The sequence below is a fragment of the Eubalaena glacialis genome, chromosome 19 (genome assembly GCF_028564815.1).
Source record: "Eubalaena glacialis isolate mEubGla1 chromosome 19, mEubGla1.1.hap2.+ XY, whole genome shotgun sequence".
Classification (NCBI taxonomy): Eukaryota; Metazoa; Chordata; class Mammalia; order Artiodactyla; family Balaenidae; genus Eubalaena; species Eubalaena glacialis.
The window spans coordinates 26,476,553-26,498,761 of NC_083734.1; the positions used below are offsets into that span (position 1 = coordinate 26,476,553).

At 35.3% G+C, this 22,209-nt stretch overlaps 2 protein-coding genes across 8 annotated transcripts in view; one reads left to right on the forward strand and one right to left on the reverse strand.

The window, feature by feature from the left end:
• Nucleotides 1-22,209, forward strand: part of TEX14 (testis expressed 14, intercellular bridge forming factor) — a 174,196-nt gene that overhangs the window by 28,280 nt on the left and 123,707 nt on the right. The window lies entirely within an intron of this gene.
• RAD51C (RAD51 paralog C) overlaps nt 1,581-22,209 on the reverse strand; it is a 32,736-nt gene continuing 12,107 nt past the window's right edge. For 2 of the 7 annotated variants that reach the window (XM_061175175.1, XM_061175173.1), the window contains exons 5-9: nt 17,614-17,745; nt 10,641-10,707; nt 9,859-9,919; nt 3,993-4,053; nt 1,581-2,520 (exon numbers count right to left, since the gene is read on the reverse strand). In XM_061175175.1, the coding sequence (XP_061031158.1) occupies nt 2,404-2,520; nt 3,993-4,053; nt 9,859-9,919; nt 10,641-10,707; nt 17,614-17,745 (438 nt within the window). In that variant the 3' untranslated portion in view covers nt 1,581-2,403. Of the gene's footprint in view, nt 2,521-3,992; nt 4,054-4,434; nt 4,608-9,858; nt 9,920-10,640; nt 10,708-17,613; nt 17,746-22,209 lie in introns of those variants that run through there. The other 5 variants (XM_061175178.1, XM_061175176.1, XM_061175177.1 and 2 more) reach the window with 4 other exon arrangements.

Sequence of the window (22,209 nt, forward strand, 5' to 3'; positions counted from 1 at the left end):
TTATTCCCGTCTTGCCCCTAGGTTCTCCATGACCATTTTTTTTCCTTAGATTCCATATATATGCGTTAGCATACGGTATTTCTTTTTCTCTTTCTGACTTACTTCACTCTGTATGACAGACTCTAGGTCCATCCACCTCACTACAAATAACTCAATTTCGCTTCTTTTTATGGCTGAGTAATATTCCATTGTATATATGTGCCACATCTTCTTTATCCATTCATCTGTTCATGGACACTTAGGTTGCTTCCACGTCCTGGCTATTGTAAATAGAGCTGCAATGAACATTTTGGTACATGACTCTTTCTGAATTATGGTTTTCTCAGGGCATATGCTCAGTACTGGGATTGCTGGGTCGAATGGTAGTTCTATTTTTAGTTTTTTAAGGAACCTCCATACTGTTCTCCATAGTGGCTGTATCAATTTACATTCCCACCAACAGTGTAGGAGTGTTCCCTTTTCTCCACACCCTCTCCAGCATTTATTGTTTGTAGATTTTTTGATGATGGCCACTCTGACTGGTGTGAGATGATATCTCATTGTAGTTTTGATGTGCGTTTCTCTAATGATTAATGATGTTGAGCATTCTTTCATGTGTTTGTTGACAATCTGTATATCTTCTTTGGAGAAATGTTTATTTAGGTCTTCTGCCCATTTTTGGATTGGGTTGTTTTTTTGATATTGAGCTGCATGAGCTGCTTGTAAATTGTGGAGATTAATCCTTTGTCAGTTGCTTCATTTGCAAATATTTTCTCCCATTCTGAGGGTTGTCTTTTTGTCTTGTTTATGATTTCCTTTGCTGTGCAAAAGCTTTTAAGTTTCATTAGGTCCCATTTGTTTATTTTTGTTTTTATTTCCATTTCTCTAGGAGGTGGGTCAAAAAGGATCTTGCTGTGATTTATGTCATAGAGTGTTCTGCCTATGTTTTCCTCTAAGAGTTTGATAGTGTCTGGCCTTACATTTAGGTCTTTAATCCATTTTGGGGTCTCATAGTTCTTTTAAAGTACAGTATTATAATGCTTTATAAAATGACCTCTTAACAGTATCTGATGCCTGGTAACACTGATATTTATCACTTAACAACCCCCTTACTCTCTTGATGTTATGATTTGAGTAGATAGAATATAAAATGACAGGTAATTTTTTATAATGACTGCATTAATTATAATAAAAACATATGCCTTAAAGCCCTCAAAAATAAGATAGTTACAATTAGTTATCCTATACTAAAGTAGTCATTTGAAATTAGTCTTACATAATTAGGATGACCATAAGCCTGATTTGCCTGGGACAGTCCTGATTTATGTCCTGGTATAATTGTTAGCAGTGCCTATTTTCATTCTTTAAAAAGTCCTTGCCAACTATGGTTAGTCTATGTATAATCAATTACAGAATAATTACATTTTTAAAATTTTATGAATTTAGTGTTCAGTCTGGGACAGGAAATACCAACTGTCACTAAAGTCTGGAAAATATGGTTGTCACGGTATATAATATTCAATTACTTAAATAATTTTCTTCCACTGGGAGTCAAAGTAAATTTTGTAAATGAATTAAGAAGCACTAAGAACCAGGTATCAAAACATTTTAAAATTTTGAAACCACTCAAGAATCCAAATTTTTAATTTATTCAAGCAGTATTAAGATTATTCAAAGGAAAATGTCAATACACCTAGAACTGGATCACACCATGTTTCAAAAATATAGAAATAAATGACTGTAAGCTTATCAACTTGACAACATAGATATACGTTCCAGTCAATGTTCTAGATGGGATAACAACTCCAAAGTCCTTCCTTTAATGTTACAAAATAACATTAAAAACTGAACAAATGACTTAGATTTTAGGATTGGGGTCACTAAAATCAGACTGGTCATCCAAAATTTGTATCCTACTCATAAACTGAATGTAATGATATGCTGACTCATGGTGCTGGCTTTTCTTCATAATAGAAACATGTCATTTTTGAGAATTATCAAAGCTACATTTAAAGAGGAGAGCACGATAGGAATGTGAAAAAAATCTTTTCTTCCTAGAAATGTCTAGGCAATTGGCAAAGAAAGGAGGAAAAAACAGTCTGAATATTAAATTCAGATTGGCCACAAGCGATCAGCTTTCCACATTTGCAAAATACAATACCTGTATCATCTCTACTGAATGTTACTGAAAATGAAAACAGGGTTAAATACAACTGTAGAACACTGCTTAGTTTAGAAAAACTCTTTCAGAGAATCCTATTTGTTAAGTATTTTCACTTAATATAGACCTGATCCATTCACTCACCATTCACTTAATATAGACTGGATTCATTCACGCCATAGTGTTTATATTCTAAAGTAACAAGTCTACTACTTGTAAGCACTGCATCTCTCACAGCATCAATACATATGTATACTCTGAGACTAGTCTTTGGATTCCTTTTCTTCCTCTGAGTCCCGTGACCGCTTCCGGATATTCAATGAACCTTCTGTTTGCAATGAACGTGCAGTAGCAACAACAGCATCTCTAAATCCCTGAGGCTGCAAGATGAAAAAATATACAAGTATGCTTTAAGAACATCTAAAATAACAACTGGTCTTCCAAATATTTTAAAGTAATTGATAAAAGAGCTACTTTATTCTTGGGATAGAAGTTATCAACCACTGTGAATGAAGAGGATAAACCTCAAAGATAGCCAGGGCTATAATAGGGTAATTTTTATCTAGAGTATGTGTATGTATTTACTTATACATACACATACACAGAAATATAGTACATTATAAAAATATTCTCTAAAAGTCAATCCTAACAAACTTTACAGTGGCTCAATTGGAAGAGGTGAAAGGAAGTAACATGCACTAATTACTTAGGTACTTTAGAAATATTTTCACAATTAAATACTCTAATGAATTGGGAGATTGGGATTGACATATATACACTAATACGTATAAAACAGATAACTAATGAGAACCTGCTGTATAGCACAGGGAACTCCACTTTGCTGTACAGCAGAAACTAACACAACATTGTAAAACAACTATACCTCAGTAAAAATAAATAAATACTCTAAAATAAAATGTCCCGATTAGATACTTTAAATACACCTGGGCAGTGCAAAGACTAAGTAGATAATTCAGTTTCAGAATCTCCTTCTATTTCTGTTTTTGTCCTTAAAAAATGAGACGCCAAGAATATATCTGATTCAACACTATCGATAAATATGCATTATTTTAGCCAAAAATGTATTTTCTATGATGTAAAATTACTGGAAAATTAACACTTTAAAGTGGGATATATTTCACTTATATGTGGAATCTAAAAAAATAACAAGAAACTAGTGAATACAACAAAAAAGAAGCAGACTCACAGATATAGAGAACAAACTAGTGGTCACCAGTGGGAAGAGGAAAGTGGGGAGGGGCAATAATGAGGTAGGGGATTAAGATGTACAAACTACAACACTATGCATAAAATAAACTACAAGAATATTATTGTACAACATGGGGAATATAGCCAGTATTTTACAATAACTATAAATGGAATATAACCTTTAAAAATTGTGAATCACTATAATGTACATGTGTAACTTATATAATATTACATATCAACTATACTTCAATAAAAAAAGAAAAAAGTGGGATATATTTGATGGCTATGATAGATCTATAATATGTGCAGATCAAAATGAGTAATGCTGGTATTTTTTTCTTTTCTGAAAATCTTTAACGACCTTTACTTTAAAAATCTAATATCCTGACATTACACATGGCATGGAACACGCTCCCCTACAAATAAGTATTTCCTCTGTTCTTAAGAATAAATTTCAGTTCAATTGTGACTAGAGAATTCTTTACATATACTACTGTTTTGGGGATAATGTTCTAAGCATCAAAAGCTGTCCTCAAATATGCTTGCTGCCTACAGAAGTTAACAGAAGCAATTTGTAAATGCTCTCTTCAGATAATTACTGCCCACTAACACCAAAATCCCACTCTAATCAAATAATACTGACTGTGATTTGAAATAGTACTGTAGCATCCTTCTGGCTTGGTGATTTGTACAATGTTGCCAACCTGCTTAGAGAAAAAGAATAAATGTACACAAACACATGATCTTAATTAATTAGTTCAGACGACTGATTTCGTAATTTAAATTCATAGCTTTTTACTATAATTCTATTATTTTGTTCTCTAAGAACACAGAAAGCAAAGAAATATCAAAAATACTCCCTTAAAACAACAGCTATATGTATACATGTAATAATTATTACATATAATAATAGATTTGTTTACATAAGTAAAATTTTAAAACAACCAAAAAGGCCAATGACTGATTCAAATACATTATTTTATACATGACAAGATACTATTTACACTTAAGAAAATAAAGTGGAAGAAAATATTTAATGAGATTGGAAAATATTAATAATATATGAAGTATAAGTTATACTGTATGAGCCCACATTTATGAGTAAGTTTGTATATATACATTATATAGAAAAATTACTAAAAGACTACAATCAAAGGGACTTCCCTGGTGGTCCAGTGGGTAAGACTCCGTGCTCCCAATGCAGGGGGTCTGGGTTCGATCCCTGGTCGGGGAACTAGATCCCGCATGCATGCTGCAACTAAGATCCGGCACAGCCAAAATAAATAAATAAATATGAAAACAAACAAAAACAAAAAAAACTACAATCAAAAAGTGAAGTTGCTGTTACAAGGTAAAAGTTGTTTTTTTGTTTGGTTATCTACATCTTTCAAACTTTCTACAGTAATTGTGTATTTTTTAATGTGTTATAATGGAAATATTAATATAATTTCTTGGTATTTAAATGAGGAACACATACTCATATTATACTAATACAAATAATCTAGGAAAACACATTCTTTCAAAATACTTATGTTCAGAAAAATCGCTGTCAAAACAGGACAAGGTCTGTTTAGGTATGATTTTACTGTGTACTCTACAAAGTAAATAATATAAAACTGAAAGCTGAAAGTAGTTGAGAAATAAAATTCTAAACTCTTATTAACTATGTTCAAATACCGTAACAGCAACAAATACAGTTGACCCTTGAACAATGCAGGGGTTAGGGGCACCAACCCCCGCGCAGTCCAAAATCCGAATATGCTGCTTCAAAAACAAAGGAATTGACAAATGAGTCACCCAAGGGCAGGAAGCTGAAACAGTTTACATAGAATCAGGACTCAAAACCCTAGTTCTTTTAACTCCACATACTCTGATCTCTAACTGAACACAAAAAAACTTTTCCCCACACGTAAAGATCTGTAAAATGAAAATACAGATACTACATTTATTGAAAAAAATCTGCCTATAAGTAGACCCATGCAATTCAAACCCTTGTTGTTCACTGGTCAACTGTATAAGAAAAACTTTTTTTTTTTTTTGGCCGCACCGTGTGGCATGTGGGATCTTAGTTCCCTGACCAGGGATCAAACCCGCACCCCCTGCAGTGGAAGCATGGGGTCTTAATCACTGGACCGCCAGGGAAGTCCCTAAGCAAAAACTTTTAAAGTGCCTTTTAAAAATTACTTTAAAACTGATATAATTTATTCACAATAGCTAAAAGGTAGAAGCAACCCAAGTGTCTGACAGATGAATGGATAAACAAAAGGTGGTATATACATACCATGGAATATTGCTCAGTCTTAAAAAGGAAAGGAATTCTGACATGCTACAATGAACCTTGAAGACTTTACGCTAAGTCAAATAAAGTCAGTCACAAAAGGACCAATGTTGTATGCTTCCGCTTATATGAGGTGCCTAGAGCAGTCAAATTCATAGAGACAGAAGGTAGAATGGTGGTTCCCAGGGGCTGGTAGGAGGGGAGGATGGGGAATTAGTATTTAATAAGCATGGAGTTTCAGTTTGGGAAGATGAAAAAGTTCTGGAGATGGATGGTGGTGATGACTGTAAAATAATATGAATGTACTTCATGCCACAGAATCGTACACTTAAATGGTTAAAATGGTAAATTTTATGTTATATATACTTTACCACAATTTTTTTTTTGGCCGCAGCACGCAGAATGCAGGATCTTAGTTCCCTGACCAGGGATCGAACCTGTGCCCCCTTATAGTGGAAGTGCAGAGTCCTAACCACTGGACGCCAGGGAATTCCCTACTTTACCACAATTTTAAAAAACTGATATAACTGTACAAAATGAGGATTCTAACTTAGAGAAAAATCATAGCCTCTCAAAGTTAAACGGATCATTTCTTTAAATGTAATATAATGTTGATTTGTTTTCAAAAATAATTCAAAAAGACATCTTGGTTTATGATGGTACTCTCTTAGTTTTGAAATTGGCCCCTACTCAGGCATAATTCAAAAGAGGAGCAATCAGAGACCATCATCCATTAGCTTTTAGGTTTGTTCTTTCAGGCTGAGAATAGAAGAATCCAAAATGTCATATCTTTGTAATAGCAACTGTATGCATAAATAAAATAACTGTTAAGTAATATGTAATATAAGAATAATTGTGTTAGGGAGTGAAATCATCAACTTTTACAATGCTTCAGGGCTGATGGTCTATCTTTAACGCAAAATAAAACAGAAAAAATAGAGGTATGGTGTATTTAAATCTATTTTATTAAAAAAATCACACTCTTTTTGATCCAATAAAACAAAAATTAGCTAACCTTCTGAAAAATTAGTATCTAAATCACCTCATATCACCATATGTCCAAAAAGGTACCCAGTACATCCAACTTTTCTGAGAAAAATTATTAAAAAGCAAATAAGATTTTAAGAAGCATTTATATGTTTATTAATAATCCTAACATCAAGTGGGCATTAAATATTCAGGTTGAAAATCTTCCTCAAATTTCTAGGTAAAAATAAAATTTATATTTCATGTCTGCATCTCAAGAGATCTTTTTAAACAACAAACTAAACCAAAGAATCACTTGGCTCATGGCCCCAGCTGAGATGAAGCTTAACGTATGGCTGAACTACATAGTTTAGGTCAGGAAGAAACAAGACAGAAGCACAATTTGTGCTTTAAAACTGAGACACATATGAAACACTGTGTGGGGGTGTTGATGTATTACTCCACTCTACCACCAGATCTCCCTGGCAAAGAGTGGTATAATTCTGAACAATCTTGGCCTCATATTATCATGAATATGCAAACTGGAGGAAAACCCACACAACATACCGGACAGAGACAAAAGTATTTCTCTTAATAACTATTGGAATGTTATTCCATTATTAATCAAAGGGTAAAAATCAGGTGTTTCTAGTGAAGATGGGGACTGGGGCATGAGGCAGAACACTTAAATTCAATTCTCAACGTAAATTTGGCTAGTCAAGGTCTTTAGTTTTCTGCTCAAACTAGAAGCGTTCATTTTTATAACTATTTTCCCCCAGCATGAATTTCTATTTCCATCCTTTCAAGATAAACTAAATTTTAAAACACATACACGATTTCATGCAACTTTAATAACTTAAAGATATCAGATTTCAAACAATGAAGAACAAAACTATGTTGATTTTATTAAATGAGGTCAACTTATTCTGATTCTATAAAGTATGTACATTACTTATCATATATCTATCATATATCATTTGAAAAAGGTTTTTACCTAAAAAGGAGGATAAGAGCTATACCTTCAGATTCGCTGGCGATCAGTGCAATAATACAATTACATTCTAGAAACAGCAATTATAGGAGAAAAGGAATGGACTCTATTATAAAGTCAGCTAAAAAATGTGGATACTACTACCTATTTCATACAGTTATTTGGAAAATAAAATGAAATTATATATATACACACACAGAGCACTTAGCATAATAAAGAACAGTTAATAAATATTCAAAAAATGGTAGCTATTATTTACTACTTTTTAATCTTTCTGGGCCTTGATCTTCTCACTGTTAATGATAATCGGTACAGTGTTTTCAAAGAGTTATTGAAGGACTCACAGATATATAGAATAAATTAGTGGTTACCAGCGGGGAGAGGGAGGGGGCAATACAGGAGTAGGGGATTAAGAGGTACAAACTACTATGTATAAAATAAGCTACAAGGATACACTGTACAACACAGCAAATATGGCCAATATTTTATAATAACTATAAATGGAGCATAACCTTTAAAAATTGTGAATCACTATACTGTACACCTGTAACTTCCATAATAGTGTATATCAACTATATTAAAATTTTTTTAAAAGAGTTACTGAAGGGATTATATGAAATGTTGTATATAAGGTACCCAGTTAAATACCTAGCACAAGCAAGCACTTATTAAAATGATAGTATGGGATACAGGTAAAAATTCATAGAACAGCACATTTCCCCTAAATCTATCTATTCAATGTCAGTGTTCTACGCCACTGTCTAATTTCTTGGGAAGGATTAGTAAGAAGCTGAAGTCATAAAATGGTTAACTCTTAAGAAAGTGAGCATGATTTTCTGATCTCATGGGTGCCTAACCAATGCTAACTTCTAGAATTTGACAAAGGCAGCAAACTTCTCCTTCTGACGAATGCATAAAAAGATGAAAGAAACATCTTTCTCTGCTCCTATTATTTTTCTCACTTCTTAGATGTATTCTATTAGTGAGTGTGTAATACTAGAATAATAGTGGAAGACTACTACTGTATACTAGCTCAAGGGGAACTTCTAATAACATTTAAATAGTGGGATGTGCTTTACAGAAACCTAAATCTGGGAAAATATAAGCGATATGTTCAAAAGACTCTCTTCTGGAGAACTGCTGCCAAATCTTTACAATAGGGTTTGTTGCTGAGAAAAGAACTGCTTTTGTGAATCCAGTACACAATGACTTATTTACAGAATTGGGGGGATGGGAGTTGAATGTAAAGCACTATGTATTATGCGGAAAAAAAGTTACCTGAGGTCTTTGGAAATGTCAGCTTTAAAAGAGACACAAACTGCATAAACTAGTTATAAAAGATGTATACAAATATAATAGGGTCAGCTATGAGCTCAGGGTCAGTAAAACCTAACTTGGTCAGGCTTGATTTTTTTCACTTTGTACAAGAATGAAGAAATGCAGAAAAAGAAATAGATAGTATCTCTGACCAGACCCAATATGTATTTAAGCAATCCTTTTTTCCATTTTTGCCCACATGCTGTCTCAATTTCCCCATTTTATTGGAGTATTTCCAAACCAAGTTATCTAGGTTATACCAATTAACTTCAAAGCAGAGATGTTGGCAAAAATCTGACATTTCTAGAAGTATAGAATAAAAGACTCCACGGCTTTCAACTGCCTATTTTAAAAAAATGAAAGGTGGTTTGTTCACTTGCTCAGCAGCTTTAAAAACAAAGGTTCCATGCTGCCACAGTTTTATTTTAAAGAACAATACTTGTGAAAGGCAAGTAAGTAACTGGATAATAAAAGTAGGACAGGAAAATATAAAAGAAAACAAAAACAGACACAATTTCATATAGGAAATATATTAACAAACTAAGAAAAACCATCCTATTTTCCACATAAATTAGTCCTAAAGCTAACCTCAAAAGTTTTCCTTTTGTCCTGATTTTACTCTTCTTTCAATCCCTTCCAGGAACACAGAGTACCTACCTCCCTCTGCATGGTTAATAAATGGTACTTGATTTCAAAGAGCTTTAGAAGGTAGCATTCTTTGGCCACCTACTCATTTCAGGAGCACCCCATCATTTAAATATTCCAAAGAGTTTCCTAGGTAGTTAAATGTGCAGTATAACAACATGTTTCTATGTTTGCTCTAGGTAATGAAGGCAACAAAAGCTTTAGTTCATGGGGCACTGTAGATCTCATCCACTGGACTAGCTCTAAGAAACTGATAAATGTTCAGTGTAATTAATCCAATACTCAGAATTATTAACTTATTTCTATACAGACCTTTGCTTCTGGTCCCAATGAAAGATTAGTCGTATTGTAGCAGCATGCCCCCAACTTTCCCCTGAGGGAAAAAGAACATGGTAACTGACTAAGTTATAAGTCTCTCAGAATGCTTCTGACCAAATACAGTTTACTTTACTTAATTTAACATAACGAAAGTATATTTGGTTTCAAAAAACCTGGTACACGGGTAACATCCTGAGATTAATAGATTTTCACCTATCTGTGAAAATACTGCAGATCATTCTCACTATCCTCTATTTGCTTTTAGAAAACTTTATAGTTTGAGTCAACATGTTTGTCAATCTTCCTTATCATCAGGCTTACTAACGTATTTCAGACCACCAGAAGAAAAGCAAAAGCTCTGACAGAATATTCTTAAAGATTTTAGTATACATAAACCTTGAAGCACTGTGGTCTAACAAAGCCACGAGTAAGGTTAGAAAGAGTCATAAGCCTATTCATTACAGTTTGATTTGTATTTAAATGGATTCACCACTCCTCCTGCCTAAGACTGTGCGCTTTCTGAGGGAGTCATCTTATGAATATTTATATGCTAAGTGCCTGACACAAGAGTTGCCAGAGAGTAGATGCTCAATAAATGTTAAACATCTGAAAGGATGAGTCAGTATCTAAAGGTATTGTGCTCCACGCTAAGATTTATCAGTGAATAAGACAGTCTTCTCTACTTTCATGGAGCTTACAGGACTCAACAAGCATCAAATGAAAGAGGTAGAAAAAAATGTATTTAACTAAAAATGTTTATTTGATTAATTGCCTACCCAGTGCAGGAACCAGCAAGCCCTGATTTTTATCAATCTTTGTTGTCATCTGATTGGTTAAAATTACCTACAAAAGCAAAATGTGAGAAAATTAGGTGAGTCTCCTCCCAAATTTATCAAGTAAATAGTCACGTGATTTTAGTATTCTGAATATAATCTAATTTAAAGAAAGGTATATGTAGGTAATGAAAACTTTTCTGATATATTTTTTAGATATTACCCATAAAAATGAGTAAAATTATCTGAATACATGATTCTACTGAATATAAAACATTTTTTAACAGACTAGAACAAAGAAGTTCTTATTGTGATGATGGAAGAAAAAAAATATAGTAGAGGGCTTCCCTGGTGGCGCAGTGGTTAGGAATCCGCCTGCCAATGCAGGGGACATGGGTTCGTGCCCGGGTCCGGGAGGATCCCACATGCCGCGGAGCAGCTACGCCCGTGAGCCACAACTACTGAGCCTGCGTGTCTGGAGCCTGTGCTCCGCAACAAGAGAGGCCGCGATAGTGAGAGGCCCACGCACCGCGATGAGGAGTGGCCCCCGCTCGCCGCAACTGGAGAAAGCCCTCGCACAGAAACGAAGACCCAACACAGCCAAAAATAAATAAATAAATAAATAAATTAAAAAAAAAAAAAATATATAGTAGATAATACATAAAGGTCTAAAGAGACCATGTGTAAAAACTTCATAACTAGGAGCACAGGAAACATGGGAGTCTGTGTTCTTTACCACTGTTGCCTCTCTAGAATACATTTATTCAAAGGAATATAAAATCCTTAATAAATAACTCAATGTTTATACTTTTAGGGGAGAGACAGTATTACCATTTACGATTTTACAGAAAAGAAAAAAAAAACTGAGGCAAAGAATTATGAGAAGAGATCTAAAATCATAAAGAGAGCACAGTATAATTAGAAGAACTGGGAAAAAATAAAACCCAGTAACAGATCAACTGACCCAAAAATTATGACTACGCTAGTCTGCTGGTAATAGAGATATAGGTGTTGCCTTACTCACAGATGCCCTCAAGGCTAAAAATATTGCTAATTCTCTTGGATTAAATAGTGGCCTATAGAAAAGATTCCATGTTTAGAAAGACAGTAATTTTATTTTATTTACTTATTCTTTGGCCGCACTGCATGGCATGCAGGATCTTAGTTCCTCAACCAGGGATCGAATCCGTGCCCCCTGCAGTGGAAGCATGGAGTCTTAACCACTGGACCACCAGGGAAGTCCCCAAAGATAGTAATTTTAGAGTAGAGAAAAAGAAAGTGTTTAAGGCTAACTTAATACAGTAAAAGTCAGATTATCTGGCACCTTCTCATCCAAAATTCTCCAGAAATGGTTATTTTAAATATTGTTCCAATACAGATCTTCCCTCCAGAAATAAGACAGATACTACTCCAAGCTGAAACTGATAAAGAACTTCTAAGAAAAGCAATGAGAAAAGATACCTACTCTAAAAAAGTCATCTATTTCTTAAGAAAACTGAAAAGAAAAGGCTGATTGGCTGTTCCCACCACAGTGGTCAACACCCTAAAGTTTTTGTTTATCTACGAAGGAGAAATCTGTGATCCATCTAGAACTCAGTCAGGCACAAACTGGATGACAGCACTTCCTCCTAGTTCCTCTCCCCTTAAGTGCCATAGTGGTTTTCCCATGTTTTACCTTATTCCAGGTATCTTAGAACAAGCTAAGCAGGAATTTAAATTGGTAATTCACTAAAATATATTTCTTACTGGCATCCACAACATGTTGAATAATACTCTTTACACACTATCAAGTGTTTAATCTTTAGCAACTGGGATATTTACTTACACCAACACTTTTTGGTTAAAGGTGCACTATTCAATTCTGCAGCCATGAGCCATATATAGCTTTTTAAAACTAAATTAATTAAAACTAGAAATTCACTTCCTCTGAAGCATTAGCCACATTTCAAGTGCTCAACACCCATGGAACTACTGTATCAGACTGAGCATTTTCATCTTTTTTTTTTTTTTTTGGCTGCGTTGGGTCTTTGTTGCTGCACTCAGGCTTTCTCTAGTTGCGGCGAGCGGGGGCTACTCATTGCAGTAGGCGGGCTTCTCATTGTGGTGGCTTCTCTTGTTGCAGAGCACAGGCTCTAGGTGCGCAGGCTTCAGTAGTTGCGGCGCGTGGGCTCAGTAGTTGTGGCGCACAGGCTTAGTTGCTCCGCGACATGTGGGATCTTCTCAGGCCAGGGATCAAACCCGTGTCCCCTGCATTGGCAGGTGGATTCTAAACCACTGTGCCACCAGGGAAGTCCTGAGCATTTTCTTCTTTGCAGAAAGTTATACCAGACAGCATTGGTTTAGAGAATATTACATACACATCTTACACATTATCCATTACACATCTTGAGGAAATTGTAAATAGACATACTGGCTTACCAGTTGTTCAACATCCCAAAATCAGAATTTGCATTGTTAGCATATACTTATAATTAACAGTATTTCTGCAAAAATGTTGGGTTTACCATGACATAAATGAAAATTACTGTGTGATTACTCCAAGCTCCTAAAGAATGAGTCTTGGGAGTTCCCTAGTGGACTAGTGGATAGGATTATGGGCTTTCACTGCCATGGCCTGGGGTTCAATCCCTGGTCGGGGAATTGAGATCCCACAAGCTGCGCAGCACGGCCAAAAAAAATTAAAAAGAATGGGTCTTAAAATAGTGAAGTGGGACATCCCTGGTGGCGCAGTGGTTAAGAATCTGCATGCCAATGCAGGGGACACGAGTTCGAGCCCTGGTCTGGGAAGATCCCACATGCCACGGAGCAACTAGGCCAGTGCACCACAACTACTGAGCCCACACGCCTAGAGCCGGTGCTCCACAATGGGAGAAGCCACCACAATGAGAAGCCCACGCACAGCAACGCAACTAGAGAAAGTCCGCGCGCAGCAACGAAGACCCAACGCAGTCAAAAATAAATTAATTAATTAAAAAAAAAATAGTGAAGTAATAATCATTTTAAAATTATAAACTTCACTGCTTTAAAAATACTTCCGCTGCCCAAATGTCCTTCAACGGATGAATAAACAAAATGTGGTCTATCAATAAAATGCAAAATCATTCAGACATAAAAAGGATATGGATACATGCCGCAACATGGATGAATCTTGAACACACTATGCTAAGTGAAAGAAGCCAGACATAAAAGACTACATATTGTATGATTCTATTTATATAAAATATCCAAAAAGACAAATCCATAGAGACAGAAAGCAGACTAGTGGTTGTTAGTGGCTGAAGGGAGGGTGCAATGGGGAATGATGGTTAATGGGTAAGGGAGTTCTTTTTGGGGTGATGGAAATGTTCTAAAATTAGATAGCTGTGATGGTTGCACAACTCTGCAAATATACTAAATAGCACTGAACTATGCTTTAAAAGGGTTAATTTTATGCTATGTTAATTATATCTAATAGAGCTGTTAAATTTTTTTCTGATAATAATCAAATAAATGCATCTCTAAAAGGACTCTCTCCATATCAGTCTGCAAAGACTTAAAAGACTCAAAGTTGGTAAAGAAGTGGGAAAACAAGAATTCTCATGCATGTTATACACATGAAACTAATATAATATTGTAAATCAAAATATCTCAAAAAAAAGTCTATCTTCTATTTTAGAAAAAAAGTATAATTGGAATCTAATCAAGAGGAAACATCACAGAAACCCAAAATTGTAACTTTTTTTTTTTTGCCACGCCATGTGGCATGTGGGATCTTAGTTCCCCGACCAGGGATTGAACCCGTGCCCCTGCATTGGGAGCATAGAGTCTTAACCACTGGACGGCCAGGGAAGTCCCCACAGAAACCCAAAATTAAGAGATAATCTCTAAAATCACTGGCTTCCATTCTTCAAAATACAGCAATGTCACAAAAACAAAGAAAGGGGGCTTCCCTGGTGGCACAGTGGTTTAGAGTCTGCCTGCCGATGCAGGGGACACGGGTTCGAGCCCTGGTCTGGGAGGATCCCACATGCCGCGGAGCAACTGGGCCCGTGAGCCACAATTGCTGAGCCTGCGCGTCTGGAGCCTGTGCTCCGCAACAGGAGAGGCCGCGATGGTGAGGGGCCCGCGCACCGCGATGAAGAGTGGCCCCCGCTTGCCACAACTAGAGAGAGCCCTCGCACAGAAATGAAGACCCAACACAGCCATAAATAAATAAGTAAAATTAAAAAAAAAAAACAAAAACAAAGAAAGGCAACTAAAGAGATACAACATCTAAAGGCAATATGCGATTCCAGTTGGCAAAAAGAACGGGAAAAATTTGCTGTGAAGGACATCATTGGGATAATTGACAGAACAGGAATATGGATTATATATTAAAGTGCTGTATCAATATTAAATTTCCTACATTTGATAACTATACTGTGGACACATACGAGAATATTCTTGTTCTTAGGAAATACACACTGAATATTATCAGATAAAAGGATATGATATATGCAACTCTTTTCAAAGTGTTCAGAAAAATATATACATAAACTCTGTGTGTGTTTGTGTATGTATAGAAAGAGAGTGGGGAGAGAGAATAAGAATGAAAAAGCAAACCTTGGGAAAGGTTATATGGGAGTTCTTTATACTATTCAAATCAACAAATAAAATTTTATCTTTTCCCCACTGAACTAAGAAAAAAAAAAAAAGAAAGGATTCCCATTCATTGTTGTAGAGAATATACTTTGGAATCCGCTTTCTGAGGGCAATTTGATAATATATTACAAAAGATTTAAAAATAGAGATATCTCACTGGCTTAATACTTTCAGAAATAACTGGACACACGGACAAAGAAGCATATATCAAGTTGTTGACTCCAGTGTTTTACATGGTGTTTTACATGGTGAAACACTGGAGCCAACTTTAAAGACAATCAATAGAGAGAGAGGTGGTTAAAAAACTATGCCACAACCATACAGTAGAATACTATACAGATGTTAAGGTAAGATACATTTATAAAGTAGTATGTATGGGAAGAGATTCATAGTATATTAAGTGAAAAACAAAAAACTGCTTTGCTTGATTTTAATATGATTTCACTTAAAAAATATGTTTATGTTTGCATAGAATAAGTTTGGAAAAATATATACAACAAACTCAACAATAATCATCTCTGGGTAATAGATAATATAATTGCTTACTTCCTACACTTTCGATTGCTTAAAACTTTTTTTACATCAAGCAAATATAACTTAAAATTGTAAAATGTACTTATTAGCAAAGGTCATACATGCTTCTATAGATGCTAACTGGGAAATTAAAAATCAAGTAAAGAAGAATTTATAAACTAAGAGGAGAAAGTATGCACTCAACCCACAAAGTCCTACCTGTAGAAGTAGCTACTGTAAATGTTTTGGTCCTTTCAGATCTTTTTCTTCATATGTATAAATATAAATGCACATATATAACTTCTGTTTTCTTCAAAAATTGGGATCACACTAAATATATTATTATGTAAGTTGAATTTTTTCATTTACTCATATATCTGGATATATCTTCTTCCATGTTAGTGCATGTATATTTACATTACTCTTAAACACTGCATAGTATTCCATGTTGTTGTTTACTTTTTTCTTTTTTTGGCTGCACCGTGCAGCATAGCTTGCAGGATATCAGTTCCCCAATCAGGGATTGAACCCAGGCCATGGCAGTGAAAGCCTGGAATCCTAACCACTAGACCACCAGGGAACTCCCTAGATTACTTTTTTAATCAGAAAAGATGAAGCTATTTCTGTTAAAAAACAAAAACCTAAGGAACTATGCAACCCATTAACCTTGAGTGCCCCCTACTGGGGACTCTTCACTGATATTAACAGAATGCTAAATTACAAATTAATGCCAAGAAATAATTCAAAGACAGGACACTATGTTTTCAGCATATGGCAAAAAAATTCTAAAAACTCAAAAGAAAAAATATATGTTTTGAAATGATTTTAGTGAGGAGTTATTTACAAATGATGTATTACAGCCTTGTGCAAAGGACTCTAATTGGGGGTAAAGACAAGAAAATCAAGGTAAGCAGTTTGATCTTCTCCCATCTCCCTCCCAGACAAGTGTGTATATTTGCGTCAGTGGTAGGATGAGGTTGCAAAGAGGGAAGTGAAAACAGGCAATAAAAAAAAGTTTTTACCTCACTCCTTTTTTTTGTTTGTTTTTATTTTTGGTTTTTTGTTGGCCACAACACACAGCATGCAGGATCTCAGTTCCCCGACCAGGAATCGAATTCGCACCCACTGCAGTGGAAGTGCAGAGTCCTAACCACTTGACCACCAGGAAATCCCCTACCTTACTCCTTTTATCTCTTTACTTCTGAACTTATCTTTACGTCTCTCCTCACACTACAAATCTAGAAGCGTTAGCTCCACCTCTAAACATCTAGGTTGTTTACACTATGTAATTTTTCTATCCGTCTGAGTCTGTGATTATACACTATGTAATAATCAAAGACTCAAGAGTAAAAGAAAAATGGGGATGTTGGAAGAGCTTACCTGAAAAACATCAAGTATGTTACAAAGAAAACAATGCAATTATCAAAGATGGCATTTCTTTATCAAAGTCCATTTTTATAATATGGCATCTTGATTATGCTTTTTATTTGCCAGGAAAACTGATATACAACACTTATGACTGGATTTAATATTTTTTATAGAAACCAAACCAAAACAAAACTACATTCAGAACTGTATATCTATATTATTTGCTTTTAGTCAAGCAAATTCTATTTTTGCTATTTCTAGACTTTAACATTTTATTTTTTTACTTTTATTTATTTATTTTTGGCCATGCTGCGTGGCATGCGGGATCTTAGTTCCCTGACCAGGGATCCAATCTGTGCCCCCTACAGTGGAAGCATGAAATCCTAACCACTAGACTGCCAGGGAATTCCTTAGACTTTAACATTTTATATAAACTTGACTTTATAATAAAACTCCCTTTAGTAGTAATACTCACAGCTAATCTGTGGTTATTTGCAAGGCTGATCATTTGCTGCGCTAGGCCATTTAGTAATCGAGTACGAAGGGATAGGTCATCTAGGTCATGACGAAAAGGAAAGGCAATACCGTCCACTATCACTAATCGAACCTAAATAAAGAAGAGATAATGATATTAGGTTTGGTATTTAAAATAAAATAATAAATGGCAACCAAAAAGCAGAGTCCATCACAGAAAAAAAAAAACAAAAAACCTTAAAATCCAGGGTTATATTTCCAACTCTCCAAAGGCTTCATTTTGGTCAGGTATAAATCTGTTCAATGCTTTCTGCACTAGTCACCAAAAGTTAAAATGTACTCTGGTTTGATAATTTATCATCTTAAAAAAGTAATTCAACAAAAGAAAAAGGGGCAATTACAATTTTCTTGCAATTTGCCACTACACCCAGTATTTACAGAGGTGTACTGATGAAAAGCACTTTTGAAATCTTAGCAAAACCAATTTTTCAATTAAATGTCAATTTTACCTTCAGGATTCTTTTTATGTTGGAAAAAAAACAAATGCTCAAATATTAAATTATAAAACCTTTTTCAAAAGCCTAATTTTTGATATACTTTTTCTTCTTGATCTAAAACATACTATAGGGCAACTAACCATTACAGAATCTGTCATAATATAGAGTTCAGGAAGAGGCAGGTTTGTCTTGAATTCTAATCAAGAAAGTTCACTTACAGATGATGAACATTTTCATGACAGTTTCATTTCTAATCTGATCTAAATAATGGCTCCTATGGTGAAGTTAGTGTAATATATAACCTAAGATCCAAGAACAGAATATGGAAACTAATCTAAATGTAAACAAACAAAATACTATAAGATTATATATATTTTTTCTACTTAATAAGGACTAAGCTAAAGAACAAGCTTTTGTGAAGCACTGTCTTAGTAAGACATTTTTATATCTTTTAGTCATTCCTTCATTCAACAAATATTTATTGACACCTACTATATGCTAGTCACTGTTCCAGGCATTGGGGAACAAGAAATAAGATCCCTGTTCTCTTGGAGCTTATGTTCTAGTGAAGTAAGGGACAATTAATGTGCAAACAAATATATGAATAAGATAATTTCTTTTTTTTTTTTACTCAATGAATTACAAGTTTATTATAAAAGGATATAACTCAGTGCCATAGGATCCAGCTATCCCACTCCTGGGCATATATCTGGAGAAAACTATAATTCAAAAGATACATGCACCCCAATGTTCATAGCAGCACTATTCACAGTAGCCAAGACACGGAAGCAACCTAAATGTCCACCAACAGATGAAGGGATAAAGAAGCTGTGGTATATATACACAATGGAATACTACTCAGCCATAAAGACGAATGAAATAATGCCGTGTGCAGCAACATGGATGGACCTACAGATTATCATACTAAGTGAAGTAAGTCAGAAAGAGAAACACAAATACATATGATATCACTTACCTGTGGAATCTAAAATATGACACAAGTGAACTTATTTACAATACAGAAACAGACTCACAGACATAGAAAACAAACTTATGGTTACTAAAGAGGAAAGGGGATGGGGGAGGGATAAATTAGGAGTTTGGGATTAGCAAGTACAAACTACTATATATAAAATAGATAAAACAACAAGGTCCTATTGTATAGAACAGGGAACTATATTCAATAGCCTGTGATAAAGTACAATGGAAAAAAATATGAAAAAGAATATGTGTATATATGTATAACCAAATCACTTTGCTGTACACCAGAAACTAACACAACATTGTAAATCAACTACACTTCAATTAAAAAAAAAAAAAAAAAAGAAGGATATAACTCAGGAACAGCCAGATGGAAGAGATGCATACAGAAGGTATGGGGAAGGGACACGGAGCTTCCATGTTCTCTCCGAGAGCCATTCTCCTAGCACCCCAATGGGTTCACCAACTCAGAAGCTCTGAATAAGATAATTTCTGATGATGATAGGAGCAAAAAAGAAACTAAAACTGGGTGAAATGACAAAGAATAAGTAGGTGAAGGGGTAGAGGGAAGCTAACTTAGACTAGATGTAAGGAAGGCATCCATAAGGACTCAACAGAACTGAGTCCTGGATAAGAACCTCTAGGAGGGAAAGACAACCCACGTATAAGGATGAGGAAGGGCAAAGGCCCTAAGACACAAACAAGTTTGGCATGTTTAAAGGGTCAGAAAAAAAGTAGTGAGGGGGAACGGTAGGAAATTACATCAGAAAGAATCAGTGGTGTGCTGAGGCCAAATCCTACAAGGTTCTGAGCCAAATTTTGCTAAATCTTTAGAAATTTTACAAATCCATCATTAAATACAGTCATTAGTAAAATTAAACTATATATATATTAAAATGTGGATAATACTTAAAACTCATTCCTACTACATTTTACTATTATCTATGATTTTAAGGTTATTTACGTCTATTTTACCTTTATGGTGGAAACATTACATAATGATGTGCATTGTTTCTTCTCTACTCCATGTCCAATGACATCATACATGAAATCAGCCATGATAGGAGTATTTTCTACATGGAAATCAGCAAGCAAATCAGCTACAGATCAGGACTTGATTTGTTTTGCTGGTTGTCTAGACTTTTAATAAAGCGATGGGAAAAAATGTCATGATCAGATTGACCTTAAAAATGTGTTGTGTCTGTAGAGAACAGACTTGTGGTTGCCAAGGGGGAGGGGGGTGAAGGAGGGAAGCATCACTTTGCTGTACCGCAGAAATTAACAACACATTATAAATCACCAATACTTCAATAAAATTTTTTTGAAGTGTTGTGTCTGTATCCATTACATTGTGAACTACACAAAAAATTGAGGAAATATGCTTCTACTTTTGGAAAATGAATCCAATAACTAGGAATGATCATTAACTCAAATCAAAAGAAGAAAAATACTCCATGGGAAAACACTATATAATTGCAAGTTTTGGTCCTAGGGTATTTGCAAGGAGTCCCAAATACCTAGGGCATCCAAGGACCTCTCTGCTCAAACCAGAGGAGCTATACAGCCTAACCTATAATAGAAGAATAGAAATAGGCTGTTTTCCTCTCCACAGTACAGATTTTACTGAAAGTGGCTGAATTACAAAGATCTGGACGTTCTGTTAAGTGGTAACTGTCACACTCATCACTTTTCTCCAAGTTTAGGGAGCAAGCTCCTGCATATGCTCTGATGAGTTTCCTTGGTCTCTCAAAAGGCAGATTATACCGAATGACAGAAAGTCGATGAAGTACAGAGTTTGAGTGGGTGGGTAGAAAAAAACAAGCATTGTCAAACAAACAAACAAAAACCAAAAACCAAGCACTGTCATTCAACTCATAAAAGCTGAAATTAAAAAGTCACCAACGTGGGACTTCCCTTGCAGTCCAGTAGTTAAGACTTCACCTTCCAGTGCAGGGGGTGCAGGTTCGATCCCTGGTCGGGAAGCTAAGATCCCATATGCCTCGCAGCCAAAAAACCAAAATATAAAACAGAAGCAATGTTGAAACAAATTCAATAAAGACTTTAAAAGTGGTACATATCAGGGACTTCCCTGGTGGTGCAGTGGTTAAAAATCTGCCTGCCAATGCAGGGGACACGGGTTCGAGCCCTGGTCTGGGAAGATCCCACATGCCGCGGAGCAACTAAGCCCGTGCGCCACAACTCCTGAGCCTGTGCTCTAGAGACCCAGAGCCACAACTACTGAGCCCACCTGCCACAACTACTGAAGCCTGCGCATCTAGAGCCTGCACTCCGCAACAAGAGAAGCCACTGCAACGAGAAGCCCACACACCGCAATGAAGAGTAGCCCCCGCTCGCCGCAACTAGAGAAAGCCCGCGTGCAGCATTGAAGACTCAACGCAGCCATAAATAATAAAAATCTTTTAAAAAATGAGAAAAGAACCATTTAAATAAATAAATAAAATAAAATAAAATAAAAATGGCCCACATGAAGAAAAATCTTTAAAAAAAAAATTTACCAGCATGAATTTTTATTTTGGTCGTGCCCTGTGGCTTGTAGGAAACTTAGCTCCCCGACCAGGGATCAAACTCATGCCCACTGCAGTGAAGTGCAGAGTCCTAACCACTGGAAGGGAATTCCCTACAACGTGAATTTTTTAAAATAAAAATTAGGAATCCAAGAGAGTTTTAAACTCTTTATGTTTCAGAAACATTTTGTGTAGTGTAATTCCCTTCTGCCAGCAGTTCTTTCCTTGGTGCAACTAACAAAGAAGAAATTTTGGGTAAATGGACCATGGGATGACTCCATTTGATATTCCTTGTTTTCTTACTATTCACTGACACTAACAGTGGTTTATTAGAGATATGAGGTCTTTCCCATATCACAGATAAATTGTTCAGTGTAGAAATATGAAAAAACTGAGGATGTATCAAAATACTGTAATGTCAGCAAAATAACCATATTTTCCATTTTCACAAAATAAGGCTCAATAAAGACCCCATAAAGAAAGAATATAAGAACATAAAAATTGTTAGAAGCACTTAAGAACGTACTTCCTGTCACAACCAGTCACCTAGATTTCTGGTCTCTTTTACCTCTTAGGGAAAAATCCTGATGTAAA